The sequence below is a fragment of the Lissotriton helveticus genome, chromosome 6 (assembly GCF_964261635.1).
Source record: "Lissotriton helveticus chromosome 6, aLisHel1.1, whole genome shotgun sequence".
Taxonomy (NCBI): Eukaryota; Metazoa; Chordata; class Amphibia; order Caudata; family Salamandridae; genus Lissotriton; species Lissotriton helveticus.
Genome location: NC_136067.1, coordinates 1,374,603,762 through 1,374,623,492, shown reverse-complemented (window position 1 = coordinate 1,374,623,492; position 19,731 = coordinate 1,374,603,762). Strand labels below are relative to the sequence as shown.

The 19,731-nt window shown below is 41.1% G+C and overlaps 1 protein-coding gene across 2 annotated transcripts in view; it reads left to right on the top strand.

The window, feature by feature from the left end:
* Positions 1-1,385: 1,385 nt before the first annotated feature.
* The window catches only part of TAGAP (T cell activation RhoGTPase activating protein), a 493,639-nt gene continuing 475,293 nt past the window's right edge, over positions 1,386-19,731 (top strand). Inside the window, exon 1 of one of the 2 annotated variants that reach the window (XM_078649131.1) lies at positions 1,386-1,504. In XM_078649131.1, coding sequence (XP_078505257.1) covers positions 1,430-1,504 — 75 coding nt within the window. In that variant the 5' untranslated portion in view covers positions 1,386-1,429. The remainder of the gene's footprint in view (positions 1,505-19,731) is intronic. The other variant, XM_078649132.1, reaches the window with a different exon arrangement.

The window sequence follows — 19,731 nt, the reverse complement described above, 5'->3', positions numbered from 1 at the left end:
CGCCCAAATGTGACAGTCCAGCCCGAACAGCCAGGCCAGGTCCTCCCTGGACTGGAAACAAGCATCCTAGGACCGGCTTCAGGGTTTCACCCCTCATCAATCAGGATAGCTTGACTCCAGTGGCATGGAGAGCACGGGACCCACGTCTGGGCATACCCGTCCCACTCAGGGTGACAAATGTAAAAAGAACAGTTGATGGACGGAATGCAGAACAATGTCATACACTCACCCCAGTACAGAGATCTGGGCATAAATCCATCCTTTTTTGCTCACCATGCCATTCCTGTTTGGACCCATATGCAAATCAGTCTTGACCCTGTACCCAATGGGAACAGTCCAGCCTGAACTTCCTGTTTGGACACAGCCATATGCAAATCAGTCTTGACCCTGCACCCAATGGGAACAGTCCAGCCCGAACTGCACAGCCAGGTCCTCCCTGGACTGGAAACAAACATCCTAGGACCGGTTTCGGGGTTTCACCCCTCATCAGCCAGGATAACTTGACTCCGGTTTCATGGAGGGCGCAGGACCCACGTTTTAACCCAGATCTCTTGACTGGGGGTGAATGTTTTGATTTGTTCTGCATTCCATCCATCAATTGTATGTCTTTTGCTTACTCGCCCCAAGTGCGCCAGGTATGCCCAGATGTGGGTCCTGGGCTCACTGTGCCACTGGAATCAAGCTATCCTGGCTGAAGAGGGATGAAACCCCGAAACCGGTCCTAGGATGCTTGTTTCCGGTCCAGGGAGGACCTAGCTTGGCAGTTCGGGCTGGGCTGTTCCCATGAGGCACAGGGTCAAGACTGATTTGCATATGGCCAGGTCTAAACTGGGGTGGCATGGGGAGCAAAAGAATGATGGATTTAACCCAGATCTCTTGACTGGGGGTGAATGTTTTGATTTGTTCTGCATTCCGTCCATCAATTGTGTGTCTTTTGCTATATTGCCCTATGCATCACATACCAAAGTGTATACCCAAGTATAAAGTGCGCAAGTTACAATTGTTTCACTTGGTACTTGTTTGTGGCTGATGTAATAAAGGAAACTACCACCTCCTTATAGCAAACAGTAGCCATGTTTTATTTTATCTGTGAAAAAATACCAGAGTGCGCGTATTATGCACATTCTTTTGTAACAAACCACAGCAGCAAAGCCGAGAGAATCTGTATTTATTAACATTGTATACTCTCTGCGATGTCGCTGCGTGAACTGCTGATTCAAAGTCTATTTCGGTGTTTTTGAACAAGTGAGGAGACAGAATACACCGTGACCGCCTCCGTGTGTGCGTGTGTGTCTGCGTGGTGCTGGAACCTCCCGCTCATTAGCGCCGCATGTAATGGTTAGTGAAGTGTAGTACTCTCGCACTGCCAGCCCGGTCATGCGCCTGTAAGCTCCGCTCCGCTCCTCGCACCGTGGGATCAGCGGCCAGGATGTCTGCCCTGCAGCTCGGGAGCCCGGCGCGCAGGGGCAGCTATGACGGCATCCTCAGCACCCCACGGAACCAGGTGAGTAACGCACGCTTACGTCTCGGGCTCCGTCTGCGCGTGCTGCGTGCGACGTGCACCAAAGCAGGGTACCCATATATAAACAACCAAGCACCGATAGATAATGTACCGGTGTCGCAGTTTGCTTGCTCTCTGGCGGAAATAACTTAAGAACACTCACTGTACTCGTGGAGTTTAAGTATGCTATAGTCAAAATGTGTTATTCGTATTTTCCATAGTCTCTGCTATCTATGCTCCGGGATATTTCATGCCCCATTGTAATTATTACTGTGTGGTGTCGTGTACACACCCCAAGACCGGAAGTTCTATTTTGTATGTTTTGTTTCGTAGGCTAGTTTCATGAAATTAGGAATACCGAGATTTTCAGTGAGATAATTTTGGTTGTCGTTTGCTGACTATGCAAACAACTGTCTCCTTTGTGGTTAGGCTGTTCTGGTTTTCTTACCAAAACGTTTATGCTTATAATGTGTAAGGGGAAACGTGCACTAAAGTACAACACTGAAGGCTATGTTACTTACGCGTATACGTTAAAGTGCTTTTGTTTGCAGGGGAAAGTTATCTCGTTTAATTTGGGAGGATTATGAAGTTAAACAAAATTTGACTACGATTGGTCTGATTTTTGAGATTTCATCGGTTCTCTTATCTGACTAAGTGCTTAGAAACGAGGTAAATGCTGGCTGCTAGCACTATACGGGAAACTGGACGTTCGAGTGTTAAAACTTTTTAGTGACTGATACCATCTTATTAATGATCTTTACGCCTGCCATGAGAAGAAAAAAGGACAGTGCCAGATGTATTACAGAAAGCCATTGTTTACTTTCACGGTTGCCCTATATTTCAGAGGGGGCGTCACTCCTGTAATTCAAGCAGGTGAACAACAGCCACCTGTTTCAAAGAAAACAATGAGGGTTCAGCCTCAATGAAAGCATAGCAAATACAGATTAAAAATATGCCTGTGCTGTAAGATGACAAGGCTACATAAGTGGAGTTACTATAGGGTGCTTGCAGTGGCATGACAAACAAGTGTTGGTAAAGCCAGTAGGTCTGTTTTTTTGTTAGAGGAGTTGTTTGGTACTTGTCGGGTGTGCAATATCTGGGCTACCGCAATATGGAAACCAGGAGTATGTTCCTTTGCAAACTATATTAGCAGAGTTATAATGTATTCTCAGAGAAGACTGTAACAAAAAGGAGTCAGATGTTGTAAGTGTTGAACTTAAAAGTCCTAGATATCAAATAATTACACAATCGATAGTTGAGATAATAGGCAGTAGTTTTAATCAATCTTTAAGAAAGCCTATCTCCTTGTATGTTGTTTTGAACAAAAAAGCTGTTTATTGAACATTTTATAATGACAACAAAGTGAAACAAATTATTGTGCAAGGGAGATGAATGACTAGCACTATTCCGACCCTGAGGCCTAGGGTTCCAAACAGTGCACACTACCAAATGAAAAATAATTTCATAAACTAGCACTTAAAATGTCATTGTGTCAGCAAAGTAAAATGCACAAAAGAACATTCACATCTGAATGTCACATCCACAGTCATCACCAAAAATTAATAGGAACACAAAAGAGACATTGCCATCATCCTCAAAATTCCATGACCTTGATGGCCAAGCTATCCAATCAATTGTAAACAGTGAAAAACACAACACAGGCATTGGCTGAAGGGGGCTAACAGTTCCTGTACTAATTCATACTGTACTTTTTCAATAATTGCTAACATGAAGTCTTATTAAAAATTATATTATTAAAGCTTTCTGTAGCCAGACTTAACAATGATGGTCCCAGCGTCTGCTAAAAATGGTGATGGATCTGTAATAAAATACCCACCACCAGGGATGCATATACCTAGCTGTACACAAAGACTCCATCAGGCCAACACAGAGACACAAAGAGACTTTGGGCAGAGCCATCCACACCCACCAAGTGGTCATATCACCAGGGCGGACATTTGATTTCTGGAGATAAAAGTCTAGGGAAAAGGACTTTCATTGCAGTTACCCTCTGCACTATTTGCCCACTTTTTAGCTACTGGATGCTGATTTTCGACTCAGTGCACTGAGGTCTGCTAACCAGACCCCAGTACTAGTGCTCCTTCCCTAAAACCAGGTGTTATCTAATTGTGCTACAATTGGCAAATTACTTTAGTACCCCTGGAAGTCCCTAGTAAATGGTACCCCGGGTACCTAGTGCATGGGTACTAGAGAGGGTCCCTGGGGTTGTAGAAAATCTTATGCACCCCTAAGGGACCCACATACAAATTCCACCCAGACTGCAATTGCAGGCTGCTCGACATGGTGCAAACCATGAGTGAAAACATGACATGACACACTCCTGTGTGCCATGCTAAAGTCACTGCATCTAATATATGTAAGTCACCCCTAAGCAGGCCTTTGAGCCCTAAGGCAGGGTGCATTATATTTATGTGATGACATATCTGCCTGAGCAGCTGCACCCCTATAATGTCTTATTCTATTACTAGATTTTGCAAGTGAGCAGGGAAGCCATCTTAAGTTATGCACTGGGCATTGCTCAAAACGAGTTTCCCAGCTACATCATGGAGTAACTGAAACATATTTTATTTGCTATCAAACACATCCTATTACTAAACACACACTGATTCCAGTGATGGATTTACTAAGACATGCACCCAGAGGGCACCTTAGAGGTGCCCCCTGAAAACCTACCAACTGCTGGTGTGCTGATGTATTGGTCTCAACCATCCTGCTGCCACAGACAAGTTTCTTACACCCAGGGGTGACAGCCTTTGCTCTCAGGAGGTGAGACATAAAGCCTCCTTGGGCAGAGGGTGTTTACACCCCCCCCCCCCCACATGATGACCTACGAATTAGCATTCCAAGGTAGGGAGCTTCAAAGAGCTCACCCCCTTTGGTATGCAAATCTTGCTTTCCTTGGAAGTGAGAGGATACCGACCCCCCTGCTTTAAGCCTTGTGGCACCAGTACAGGCAGGGAAAATTAGATAAGCAGGAGGAGTGTTGCACTGCTAGGGTGGGCACACCTCTAGGGTGACCAAATCAGAAGTGAACAAGTGTTTAGAAATTCCACCCTATTGTGTGTAGTGGAATTAGGAATTCTGGAACTGGGTTATGTCCACTTCCCACAGTAAGTGGTCATATAGGGGGCGAGTGACCCCATGGGTAGGTAGCACATTTAATGCTGCTCTACACTCCCCTAGTGCCCCTAAATTCAGTATTTGGGGGACCCCGTGATAACAGATTTCGACGGATCAAGAGATGAAGTGGACCAAGAAGAGTCTTGCCATGACAACCGAGGAGCAACACCTAACTTGGCACCAACACTGCCGGCCTGACTGCTTCCGCCAACAATCGTAGAAGAAGCAGACTCGTCCTGCCACTGTACAGTCTCCAAGAATCCCGGAGGGCTGCCAGTGCTACGCCAATTGCCTGAAGAAATTCCCTTTGAGTAACCCAAAGGCACCAAAGACACAAAGTGTGGTCCACCAAGTTTTTTCTCCCTGGCCAGCCTGACTCAGCAGCTTCCCATGAAGAGGGCTCTGTGCTCCTGAAGGTCAGATTTGTCCACCCTCCAAGTGAGAAGTCACCAGGACGAACCATAGTAGCACAGGACCAATACCCGGGGTACTGGACCCCTTGCAGCAGCCAAGCCTTGTTGTACCCAGGCCGGACACCTACACAGAGGAAGACTGACCTGCACATCAAGGGATTTCAGGGACAGTGAGACCCACTTTGTCAGTGGCCCAGCTGTCTTGTTTGCCCTTCTGCAAAACTAAGACCAATATGTGTGTCTGTGACCGCTGTCACCAGACACCTCAATGCACCTATGAACCCCAGCTCCAGAGCCTGTATCCAAGGGAGGTGACTGTGCCAGTGGGGTCCGTAGACCCACAAGAGCTAAGCCCACTTTTGGGTTTGCCAAGACTGGACTTCCAGTTGCTACCTGCAGCCTCTTTCTGCAGTTCCCCTACAATCGTAAAAGACTCCTGCAGCAGGATTCAACGCCAAAAGACACCACTGCACCCAAACCCCACAGACCAAGAAGAAGTGGACCAGGGGTGCCCCTGTGTGCCCATGGATCTCAAGTGTTGAGCGCCCCTGTGGGTTCCCCTGGACTAGCCCCCCAGTCCCAGCTTGCAGTTTCTTTCTGACAGACCTTTCTCCCATTGAAGTGAAAGAGACACCCGACGCCATGACTAACCTCTGCACCCATGCGCCCCAGAGCCTCCCAAGTTTATCTGTTGGTGTGGCCTTGGACCTTGCCCCATACTGACCTTAAGTCCGGAAGAACAGTCCTGTAAGTTGCTGTCAAGTGCCCAAATACAATACATGTTTTTCCTCTATAGAATAACATTACAGATCCAGAAATTGCACTGTCCATTTTTGAAAACTAAAAATTCATGTCACGGAAAGTACATGCTCGATTCCTATGATCTTGGTATCGAAATTTATATAAAAGTATGTGTTCTTTTTATAAATTGGTGTTGTATTTCTTTATTGAATGTGGTTTCACGTACTGCTTTTGTGTGTGTAATAAATGCTTAGCACTACCCTCTGATATGCCTAACTGCTCGCCCACACTAACACAAAAGAGAGCATTTGAGGTGTAATTTGTTCCTCTTTAATTCCTCTGGGGTTTGCCTGGACTCTCTGCACAGTGTACCTCATTTTGGTGCACTATATAGAGAGCTAGCTTCTTACAATAGTACATCCATTAACTTTTGAATCATACAGTCTGAACAATCCAAATTAGATTTGTGTGGGTAGTTCTTAGGAACATTTACACTTAGAGGAAGACAGAGCCATGACATCAAGCAGTCGATTTTACCAAACTATCACCTTCATTGATAGCCTGGCATGAGGGGAGAAAGTCAGTTGCAACAGTGATGTATAGGAAGACACAGAACAATGACTTAGAAGGAAGACGCTAGAAGGATCCCTAAGCATAAAACTTTAATGTTGTCACTCTAGTCACGTTTTTGTGATGTGCAGATCAGAACTCGGAATGCGACTGAGAAAATGCACAACCAAGGAAGAGATTGGATGCAAAATAATACCTTCATTATCAGCCATGCGGAATAGAATACTCACAGGAAATATCACTTCACACAAATCTGAATTGTACCAGTGGTGGGAACAAACCCACCACTGGTCTTTTGGTGCATTTTCCACTGCTAGAAGAAAGAAGAAACTATACATAAATATGGCCAGAATAGGGAGGCACATGTGGTAATGGATGATGTAATTCTGGCCCCACATATTTTCACCAAATCTGGATGTGGAAAGTTATAATACGTGCTATCTGAGGTGGTGATTCCAACTGAATCGGTAACTCCGGCAACTCTCCCTTAATTAACCAGTCTGCTTGCAATGGGCCCCCCTAAGTGAGCTCCGACTTTGTTATGGAGTGAGGCAGAATTTGGTCACAACCTTTAGCAGTATTGGCCACTTAGAATTGGAATGCAGGATACAGTTAACGTTTGATGCATTTCACCCCTGTAATTGTGTACTCGTACACAAGTAAAAATTAAAAAAAACTTCAGAAATAAGGATATTGCAAGTAAGGCACATCAGTATTAAAGACTAATTTACAGAAAGCATTAAAAGGCAGGACAAGCAGAAATAATAAGGGATTCCTCCACCAATACAGACAGAGATGCAAACACACAGAAACAGTCCACACGAAGCTACAGTAGCACACTGAAGGACAGCTGGTACTCCTGCACATGAATTGCAGGGAAGTGCCACCACTTGAGACATATCGAAATGGCATGGTTCTGGTACTGTCTATCTTACCATAAAGGACTTGTTGCAGATAGGCCAACTCCTGCCTCTCATACTGGGAGGGTAAGGTCTCGAACAAGTGAATCATTGTCTGGTAGGTAGCAGCCCTTGCCCTTTGTAAGTTGAAAACTATGAGGTTGTTCATTGGGCATTTGGACAAGATATTGAGTTGTAAATATTGAGAGACAGAAATATCGGAATAAAATATTGTGATACAAAAATATTGTAATGCAGAAATATCGTCAAGAATATTGTTTTTTCAGGTAAGTAATATCATTGTTAAGAATATCGTTGTTGTTAATATTGTTTTCAATAGCATAGTTTTAAAGTCTATAGTTTTTCAATTATTTTAATGTGTTTTAGTTCATATATTAATTTTATGTTATTATTGTTATTATTATTTTTTTAAATAGTTTGTAAGTTTATGTGATTTACAATTTTTTATTTAATGGCTAATAGTAATTTATAGTGTTGTAGAGGGTTGTTGGGTTTGTAGGGTGATAGGGAGGGAAGTTAACTAAGTATTCATTAATAATTAATTAAATAATACTTTTTATGTAAGTATGTGATTGATATTAATTATGTATATTATGTAATACAGATTTAATTTACCTAAATTTTAGGTGCAGCTTGCTACGTTTGTAGTGGTATAGGGTAATTAACAGTTCATTTTTAATGTATTATTAATTATTACGTTGATAATTAATTAGGTAAATTACATAATAATCATATATTTTAGTTACATTTTAGGTGCAGGATGCTGGGATTACAGTGGTATAGTATGAGAAGTTAATTATGTAATAATTGATTAACAATTAATGATAAATATATTATTAAGTATTGACTTGACTATTAATTATGTACATAATCTAATACTGATTTATTTTAATTATATTTTAGTTGCGGCTCACTAGGTTTGTATGAGTATACGGTGGGAAGTTAAGTAATATTTAAAATAATTATTATTAATGTATAATTAAATATATGTTTGTAGTGGTATAGGGTAATTAACAAATACTTTTTAATGTATTATTAAATATTACATTGATTATTAATTATGTAAATTGTGTAATAATTATATATTTTAGTTATATTTTTGTGCGGGCTGCTAAGTTTGTAGGGTTGCTGTGTGGGAAGTTAATGAAGTAATAATTAATTTGCAATTCATTGTTAATTAGTTATGCACTTGATTAACAGTTATGAATATTGTGTTATACTTATTTATTTTAGTAATATTTTAGGTGAAGTTTTCTATTTTTGTAGGGGTATTGGGTGGCAAATTAGTTAAGTAATAATGAAATAACCATTATTTTTTAAATGATGAAGTAGTTAATACAGTGAGTATGATTTTTGGAAATTGGTTATTTTATATATATATATATATATATTATGTTTAGTGATGTTTATATTAAGAGTGCTATATTTTTTTAATGAATAGGGTTATTCAAATACATGATATGTTTGAAGTGAAGTTGTTTACCTACTGTTGCTTACACTGGAGTGGGAATAGTAAATGTAACCTCCTTGAAGTCCAAATCTTTCCCTACTGTTGCAGAGACTGAAGTAAGAATTGTATTTCTATTATTCCCTGACTCCAGTGCAATCTCTGATAATGGTTAAATATATTTATTATTAATATTTGTTTATAGTTTTAAATTTATAGTATTTGGTTACATTTTTATTTATTGTTAACATTTTATAATACTGTTTGAAAATGTATTTTTTGTTTTTTATATATAAATAGCTTCAGAACTAGAAAACACTAGCCTATATGGACCCACATTTCTTCCTCGTTGTTCATCCCCCCTGCAGCCTTGCTTTGTAATTTGATTATATATCTAGACTCCAGGGTAGGTAGGTGTTTCACCCTGTCTCTGGAGGTGCTCTAAAATTAATCCGGGCGATCAGGAATAAAGACCAAACATATCCTGTCGCCCGTCACTTTGAATCCAATCATGATAGTGACAGTGATCTTCTAAAATATTTCTGCCTAGATCAGGTAGAGAGAGGAGAAAGAGGTGGAGACCGGGCGAAATGCCTCTGTACCCTGGAGTCTAGATATATAATCAAGGCTCCAGGGGGATTGAACAACGAGGAAGAAATGTGGGTCCATATAGGCTAGTGTTTTCTAGATCTGAAGCTATTTAATGGAATACAATCGGAAATAAGATCTACCAAGTTTTGATGAATTTGATGTATGTGTTACTCCACTGTAAATAATTTTTGGAGTTATAATTTGGTATAGACGTTGTATATAAAATCTGTGAGTGACAACAGACGGATGGACAGTGCCCATTCAGGGCAGAATAAGTTGATGTAATGAAGTGTTCAATATGGATAGAATGTGATGAAGCCCATTCAGGGCAAAATTAAGTTGATCTCGATGAACTACGACATACATATTGATTTGTAGATACTTTTGTTATTTTTTGCTATTAATTGCAGTGTACAAGTAATGCACCAATTGAGATGCGTAAAAAGTATAATTTGAGTTAAAATAAATTTAAAATGCCAATCGGCATCTCTGTAAATATGTAAATATGTCGTTGTAAATAGTTTGAAACTCGATGAGATCGGGAATCCAAGATGTCTGCCCCATTAGAGGAAATTTATGTACAATATGAGGACCTCTTTATATGTCACTGTTTTATGTAACTGGATTGAAAAGTGTAACTTTATTTAAATGCACGTAATGCAATGTGGAACTGACACTGAGGAAGCCAGACACGCCGATACGCGTTTGTCAGTCTGACACCCGATTAAATTTAAAATTATGAATATATACTGGCTCCAGAGTGCCCTCGATTTATAGCAACTTCGCTAGGGACAGTTGCGGTGAAGTAATAGAAATCGCAAGACCACCTTGCGCTGAGGAGGCACCCGCAGTGTGAGTTGCGAACGCAGTTGGAAGGGCGTTTTTGGAATATATATATATATATATATATATATTTTTTTTTTTTGCTAAACACCGTAGCTTCTTTAAAGAGGATCTCCAACCCTCACTGGTGATGGGCTGGTGGTGGAATATGTGGCCATGGATCCCATTATGGAGAGTTTCTTTAAATACGTGAACATCTGGTTACGTTAAATAGACGACTTCCTTTCAATTTGGGAAGGATCAGAAGAATACCTAAATTAGTTGATAGAATGCCTTAACAAGAACAATCTGAATTTGGCCTTCACAATGTCTCACAGTAAAACCATGATTGATTTCTTGGACATACATGTAGAGGTACAAGGGGTCAAACTAGTAACCTCACTATTTAGGAAAAGAAACAGCAAGGAATACAGTTTTACATGCTGCCAGTAGTCACCCGGGGCTTGTGAAGTGGAACGTCCCTTATGGGGAACTAATAAGACTGAAGAGAAATTGTAGTATGAATGCGAAGTTCTTGGAAGCAGAGGAAGAAATGGTGAAAAGATTCAGAGCCAGAGGCTATCCCATGAAAGTCTTAAATACAGCTAAAACGAAGGTTAAATCTAGGGACAGAGAGAGTTTGGAATCAGTAGGAAAAAGGAGGCATGGGACCATCCCCAGGAAGGTTAGAGTAATCAAGACCTTCAATAAAGAATCAAAGAAAGTAACGGAGATTCATAATAAAAACTAGGATTTTCTAAGGTATAAACCAACAATTAAGAAGTATGTGGGGGAAGCACCAAGCATTACATATAGAAGGAGCTGGGATATGAGAGACTTGCTATTACATATCCACTTCCACACAGAGAACACAAGAACATGGTTTGGTACTGAGCCTGCTGGTTTTTCCCTCTGCAGGAACTATAAGGCCTGTATGTACAGCACGCCCAGAACAGAATACAATGTTCCCTTTAGGAGAAACCTTACGAAAAACAACATTACAATAACTGCAACACAGATTATGTAGAGTACTGCATTGAATGTCCCTGTCCTTTTAGATGTGTTGGGAGTACCATCTTCCCATTAAAAACGTATCTCAGAACTTGTAAGGGCAGTTACTAATCAAGCTCCGAAATACCCAATAGCACTTCACTTTCAGACTTATCATGGAAGTGATTGGGCACTGATGACTTTTTTTGGACTTGATAGAGTTGAAAACCAAGAGAGGGAAGGGGATCATAGCTTGAGGTTTCGTAGACTGGAATCAAAGTATATCATCAACCTAGAAACAATGGAAACAAATGGTCTTCACATGAGTAAAGATTTAGCTGTACATTTGGATATATGAACATTTCTTTTCCTTCCCCCCTGTTTCTGCATTTATGTATATCAGTATTGGTCAAAGTCTTAAGCCTTTATTGTATCATTTTTTATTGTTATTTTTTCTTTATGAATACCTGAGTTTTTCTGTTTTCACTATATATTTTGGTAACTGTTTATGATATACAGTTGCGTTCTTATTTAGGGAGTTTCCTTTAAGCAAGCAAGGATGTATATATAAAATCAAAATAGGCTAAGGAGGTAATGCCCACTTGGGCTTGATGAGTGTAGGAGGTAGTGTAGTGATAAAATGTGAAAAACCTTTTAAAATAAATGTTTTTTGTTACGCAATCAAGAAAGAGGTGCTTTAACTCTTGGAATGTCATTGTGAAGCTCTAGGATGGAACTTATGATAAGTGTATACAACAATTAAATGAAGGTCCCATTGGGCTCAATTTAGACAAGGGATGAGGTAAACAGATAATGCCCACTGGGACATCAAATGCACCTTATCTTGTATATTTGTATTTATTTTTGAATATGCAGCCTCAAAGAATCAATATTATGAATTGACTTGTAATCCTCCAAATAGATATATTTTTGTTTAGGAAATACCTACTAACAATGAAGTAACAAATAGAAGAAAGATTGTATGGTTCATAATAAGTATTTTTCTATATTGTTTATTTTAATTTGCACATGTTCACTTTAAAATGTGTGGTTTGGATGGTAAAGCACATCCGTGATCAAGGCTCATGAACAGGAGCCGAAAAGTTTTGGGTCTGTGGCAGCCTGCCATGCCGTAAATAAAGCACTTTACTTGCACCGAGATCTGGCATACAGTGTTTTTGCCTTCTTAGAGCTTGACAGTACATTGGATATTGGTATATATATATATATATATATATATATATATATATATATATATATATATATATATATATATATATATATATATATATATATATATATATATATATATATATATATATATATATATATATATATACATACACACACATATGTATGTATGTGTGTTTAAATAAGTGTATATTTATATATAATAAATATTATTGAGATTAATTTAATTAACATTATATTAATGGTATATATTAGAATATTTTAGATTTACTACTACAAACTATATATATATAACAACATCGAGGCAGGTCTGCCTACGCCACAGCAGAGCAAGCAGATGGGAAGGAGCGCTGACGAAGGCACACATGCCGAAATGCATTCGCTGAGGACATTTCTTTAATAAAGTGCCGCTTTGAATCCTCTGCATGGGTCCCTATTTCTTTTCGTTTGGGAAGAATCTTCATTCATGTTGCCATGCGACTGCCAGCGCGCACTACAGTGTACCCCCGCAGCACAAAGAGGTCAGGGCGTTCTGGCTTGCTCATCCGAGCATCTCTTCACTTTGATTGCGTTTGCAATTCCGCCCATGAACCCACCAGGACGCCGGACCATGAAGCGGTTAGGAGGTATTTCACTTCCTTTTTGGGTGACCGGGATTCCTGTGCACACCCCGGCGACGAACTCCCGGCTGAGAGGTTGCTGCGGTTCTAATGCAGGGGACTTGAGGGGGCGCTGGATTATCGATCTGCCCTACCTGCCATCACACTTGGAGTCTGTGCCTGCCATCGATTCCCTCTCCGCAAATGAAACCCCGCCAAGCATCTCCTTCCCTAACTGGCACCATACCGTGGCATTCTGGGATTTGCAGTCTTTGTCTACAGGACTGCACGTGGGAGCTTGAAATCATCAGGGGGCGGAGCAATTTGGACATTAACAACATCGAGGCAGGTCTGCCTACACCACAGCAGAGCAAGCAGATGGGAAGGAGCGCTGACGAAGGCACCCATGCCGAAATGCATTCGCTGAGGACATTTCTTTAATAAAGTGCCGCTTTGAATCCTCTGCATGGGTCACTATTTCTTTTCGTTTGGGAAGAATCTTCATTCATATATATATATATATATATTAAGAAACAATATTTGTGTATATTTTTTAACACTATTCGTGTGAAACTATCGTTTTTTAATATTTTTGTACTTTCCGCTATAAGGATAGGGACACAATATTTTTGACGCAATGTTTATTTTACACAATATTGTTGATTTTGATATTGTGTCAGTGAATCTGTTTATTGCCTGTACCATTTTGTAAGTATCTGCCACTGGTTAAATGAGGGTCACATTAATGTTTGTCTGCTCCCTCTTGCCAAACTATCCTTGATCAACTGTATGGAGGATAGTCCATGTTCCATCCTCTTCATTCCTCCTACTGTTCAAGAACTGTTCCTGGTCGTCCTCCAGTATATTAGCTCGTCACTGAAGTGTATCACATGTCTGTACTGGTATGCTTCCATGCTCAACATTCACCTCCTGTAGTTGTCCCTCGCTATCATCAACGTCATCTGCACTTGACTATTTTCTTACTTTGTAAATGTATAAGGCTGCAGACTATATAAGTTCTCATCGAATGAGTATGTACCTTCATGGCAATGGTGAGGGTTTTTGCCTTGATAGGTATTAATGTGGCACCTAGCAGAAATACCCACGTCGAATGTCTCAATTAATGCATGTCTGATAATGCTATGATATTACATACATGGGTGGGGATATGCATGTAAATGCTATTATGTAGAAAAAGTTAGCATCCCAATCCATTCCTTCTCATCATATGCAATCAAAGGTTTCTGTAATAAGGGATACTCAGTGCCTTCAATATTAGGATGCCTATGACTACTTTGAATACAGGCTTGAGGGTTTTCATATCCAGTTGCTTATCTGCATCAGCTCCTCCGAGTGTATTAATAGGCATTGTGAAGGCTTGCTTCTCCCTCTACTGCCTTGTACTCTTCTTCTGTTCAGCAATACTAGCACTAACCTCTTCATTTCGGGCTGTTTCTTCTCTGAAATCCATACTTTTCTTTAATCCCCAGAGCCAGTCTTACTTATTATCCCCAGCCAATTAACCATCTTCCCTCTTTTCTCTTGAATATGGTGCCCCTCATGACTCTGCCCTAGATCTTCATTTCTTTTTTGTATACTATCTCTATTTTTTCTGCCATCGACTTCTTTTGTTATTTTTGCAATTTCTAGACTTATGATTCTCTGATATTATCTCCTTTTTTTCTAACCAATTACCCAATACTATTTCGAGTGTCTATCTATCATTTCCATGTTGAATAGTCCTGAATTCCTTTACCTCAACTCATAATAACATCGTAACATCCTTTCCGCTCACTCATACCTTTGCACATCCTCTTCCAAAACATATTCTGTTTCCTTAAACCCTCACATCATCAACCTTTATCAGCCTGTGGAATTGATTCAATTTAATGAGTCACTTGCATCTGAAAATATTAAGGGTAGAATTTGGCAGATTAGCCAACCCCCCCCCCCATAAAGTAGTGGATGTCAAACTTGTAGTTCACCCACCCCAGAACAGCCTTGGCTGGCTCCACTGGCAGAAACCTTTGATTGACACCCCACCGCTCATTGGTCCTCCAGTCAATGTACATCAGAATGCCTGTCCTGCTTAAAGTATTTGTTATTTCATACATTGTTTCCAGTTTGGGACCTCTAGAGATATCCTGGTGATCCTGAACAGGAAACAAGAGAAATTACCCTGTGTGTTTAAAGAAAACTCCCAGCGCATCAGTGCCAGTGAGTTTTTCAGAACCAAACTCCCCACCCATTATGGGGCCTTACGACTGACATCATCGGTTTCAATTCCGACTGGCTGGTTTTGATTCAGTCGGTCGGAATTGAAACCGGACGGTCATTCGGGCTGGCTTCCAATGAGCTCAAGGAGCCCATCAGCCAGTTGGAACTGGCCGGTAATCCAAGTGGATGGCGGTTTACGCCGCCCGGATTAAGATGCACGATTTCCGGCAGTATTTACATGCCGGCCTTTTGGACATAAAAACCCTGTCGGAAACCGTGTTTGGGTGCAGCTAGCAGGGCCCCTTTCCTTTGCGGCCTCCGGTTGGTGGCAGAAGGGGCACCTATGGTGCCCCTTTTTAATGCTTGCACCCCATGGCAGACACCTTGAGGTGCCTGTCTCAGGGTGCAGGGATTATCACCACCTCACATTTTCCTATGGGAGCCTGTACTATGGCCGGTTTACAGCCGTAACACTTGCTCCTATAGGGAAATGTCAGAATGAGGCGGTCGGGACCGCTGACCGGAGGTCAGTCATTCCCGTTTCCGAGACAGTCTGCCCAACATCGTAATAGGCACCTATTTGTGTGTCTGTAAGAATACAGTGTTTACTTCCTCTTGGCTTTCTTTAGAACTCTTTTGCAATGTCACATAAGCCCACCTAGTCCCAAAAGGAGCCCTCCAAGTGTTTTCTATACATACAAGTAATCATTCATGTGCTGTTTCTCTTGTTTTTTCCATTCCTACTTCTTTTCTGCTTTACTCTGGTTCTTTTTGTTTTGCTGGCTGAGCTGCATCAACTTTTGAACTCTTCATCAGCTCTATTATTTGCATTATTTGATATGAACAAATGCTGCTCGTATCATAACTCCAGCTTTTATATAACTTTGTTGGCTGCATTTGAGATTTGGCACCTGAATGTCTTTGGAAGAAAATTGTCCGATATAAATATTGTGTCTTAAATATCGCCTCAAAATATTGCCCTTCTGAAGTTAGTAATAGAGAACCTATACTTAGCGGCACAATATTTTTGTAAATAATATTTAGGACGTCATATTTATGCCAGATTGTACTTCAGTGCACAATATTTTGACATGCAACCGTATTTCAGCTTCTGACTTAAGTTTCAAACCTTATCATATAGTTTTTATGTTCCAGTTCTCCCCCATTTATTCTCCTTTGCTACTCCTTCAGTTATTTAAAACACTCAATTTATGCAACTTGATTATCTTGTATCACCCTGTCCCTCTCATAATCTACAAGATCTAAGCTGCTGGTTTCGGCTATCAGTCTGGTATGGAAAATGTGCTACAGCGGGGGTTTACGTTTCTGAAGCTAATCTATTACGGTGAGCTGAATAAAGGAAATGAGGCCATATTGAGATGATACTGTGGCTGTTTTTTAAATTTTCTTCATATGTTTCCCACACTCTTACTTTGGTCTTATTTGTTTATTTACTAACATAATCATAGTAGTAATAACAATAATAATAACAACAAAATAATAGTACTCCTGCTAATAATAATTATTAATAATTGTATTACTATTTATTTGTTGATATAATAATAGTAACAACAGCAATAATAATAACAACAATTATTATTATTATTACCCTTTTTATAGCACTCAATCTTACTGTTTTGCAGTAAATTCAGTAATCCACGTGTGGCTTTCCAAACGATTTCAAAATGTCCATACACTTGAGAGCCAGGAGTCTGATATGATGTATGCAGATGCTCTTTCAATAGTTTGATTGAGATTGTACCACTGTTGGATGAGTGTATCACATTTGATCAATTGTAGGGGAAAGTTCTTGATCTTTGTGAATGTGGCTTAAGATATGTACCAAATAATGTGTGCATCATATCAGTAGTTTAGGTTTGCACATTGCCTGCGGATATATAAATGAGGATGATAGGTGGTGGTAGCAAGTGATGTTGTGTGCCGCATAGCCAAGTACTTGCATATTTGGGTTAGGGTAAATGTAAGTTCAGAGTTCTTAATGCATCCTCTCCTAGGTAGTTTGTGATGTATCTTGTGGACAGTAGTATTGTGAGCATGGTGATCCTCAACAATATGGAATTTCTTTGCTACACTGAGAGCTTGTGCAATGTTCTGTTTAATTTACTCTGGAAATGTATTGAGTGTTAAGCATGTTGTGTGATTAGAGAAGTGCCATGTTTTTAGTACAGTGACCCCCAACTTAATAGTGTGTCTGTGCTATGCTGGATGTGAATGCAGTATTTTTTTTAACATATAGTGATGTGAAAAATGCAAATAATAAAGTATTTGTGTAGCTTAAATAAGAGAGCGTATTACGTAGATCCAACAGGATAGCTTAAATAAGAGAGCGTATTACGTAGATCCAACAGGATAGCTTAAATAAGAGAGCATATTACGTAGATCCAACAGGATAGCTTAAATAAGAGAGCGTATTACGTAGATCCAACAGGAATTGAAGGAGTACCAGGTCATATATTACCAGCTACTTCATCTGAGGAAAGGGCAGATGTACAAGACGTAAGGTGCCAGTGTCAGTGCTCAATCTGGTGTGGCACAGCTGCTGCTGGCGTTGACATTTACACAGCTAATCTATTACAGTGACCCAATAGCACGTAAAGCCTTAAGTGTCCTCGCCGGCTATGGTGGAGCCAGTGCAATTCCCTGGCATTCAATGGTTATGCACGAGGGCTGGAGGAGAGACATGTATGAGGAGGGATATAAGGTGAGGGAATGAGAGAGGTGTGCTAGGTAGGATAAGGGATGAAGAAAGGGGAAGGCATTATGGATCTCTTCGTAAAAGAACTAGGGTTCTAAACTAGCGCTGTCACAGTGGTAGAACACAACTCAAAATGGATATGCTAAAAAAAAAACGGATACAGCCCTACAGAACTGAAACAAATGGATTCCAGGAACCTCTTCTGATCCTTATACATGCTCACAGGAGCCAGACTATTAATGTTCCACCACGTAAAAGATCAAAAAGCAGACCTTGCACCACTCCAGTATCTAAAGTACCATAGCCAGGACTGTTAAAGAAAAGCCCCATAGCCAGGCTATTTTTTCAGCGACCTTATATATAAGGACAACTTTTGCCGGGCAGGTATTGAACAAAGGTTTGTAGGTGATTGTGAGAGCGGGAGAATGGAAAGATGATGAAAAGGAGACTGGGTATAACAGGAATGGATGAGAAAGGGGAAAGGAACCTGCATCAATGGATAACAAATACAGGGTCGGATTACGAGTATGGCGATCTTACCATCATACCGCCGTGGCGACTGTCTCACTAAGGCCACAGCCGTCTCTCGCGGCTGGGAGTATTTTCTATATGTGTCGATGCAGGAGTGTATATTTTGACTGCACAAGTGTTAAATGTACCCATATACACGACACATAAAAAATACCTACTAACAGTACTTTCCCATTGCTGGAGTCCGGACCATATGTGCCCAGTCAGTCAATGGGTAAATACTGCAGAACAGACTTACCTGGATTTTGGAACCAACAGGGCCGTTTTCGTCGCGGTCAAGATGGTGCAGTGAAGGGGGGCCCTGGAGGAAGGGATCCACGTGGGAGACTGAAGGGAACAAAAGGAAATGGGTGAGTACGCACCCCAATTCCTTCAATTCCGCTGGCTTGAAGCAGGCGGTCTTCCCACCACGGTCGGCTCGATCGAAAGCCAACTCGTAATTCTAACAGCAGTGAAATTGTCTGTACCTCCCTATGACAGCTGCTTTCCCAATGCTGCTGTCGTGGCAGTCGGCGAATGGCTGGCGGTGGCGGCGGTGCTCCGGTGAATTTCGTTCTGCAAACCACCAATATCGTAATACGACGCCAACTAGGCGGTGGGGTTTTCAATGCCGTTTCAATGGCGGTTCCCTTACTGCCAAACTCCTAATCAGACCCACAGTCTATCGTGATCCAAGTTTACTTTACTTTACTTGTGAATTTGTAGAGCACAAGCGAATCATCCCCGAAGGGATCTCTCGGCGCTTCGAGGAAGCGGTCCTTAATGAGCAAGTGCAACTAATATAGCCATGTCTTTAGAAGTTTTTTTAAAGTGATTAGCTCGTTACAAGCTCTAATGTTCTGTGGCAATTTGTTCCAGTGGCTGGTTACCAGATAGGAAAAGGCTCTGCCACCCATCCTAACCTTGTTTATTCTCTGAGGACACAACAAGTTAGCATTGCCAGATCTTAATTCTCGCACAGGCTGATACCAGCTGAGTTTATTTCTGAAATAGGCAGGGCTACTCCCTTGTAGTGATCTAATGACCACACAGAGCATCTTGAAGATGGCTCGCTTCTTAACCGGGAGCCAGTGTAACTGGTTCAACAAGGGGGCAGAAGGGGTCCGTGCCGGTTTGTTGAGTGCTAGACAGACTGCTGTATTCTGCACCACCTGGAGCCTTGATAGAAGATCCTCCCTTGCCCCCACCAGCAACGAGTTACTGTAATCCAGCCGGCTCACCAGGAGTGACTGGGTGAGGATTTTTCTTGCTGACAGAGGGACCCATGGGAAGACCTTCCTAAGCATCCTCATTGTGCCGAAACAGGCACCGGCCACTGTCTTGACCTGCTCCTCCATAGAC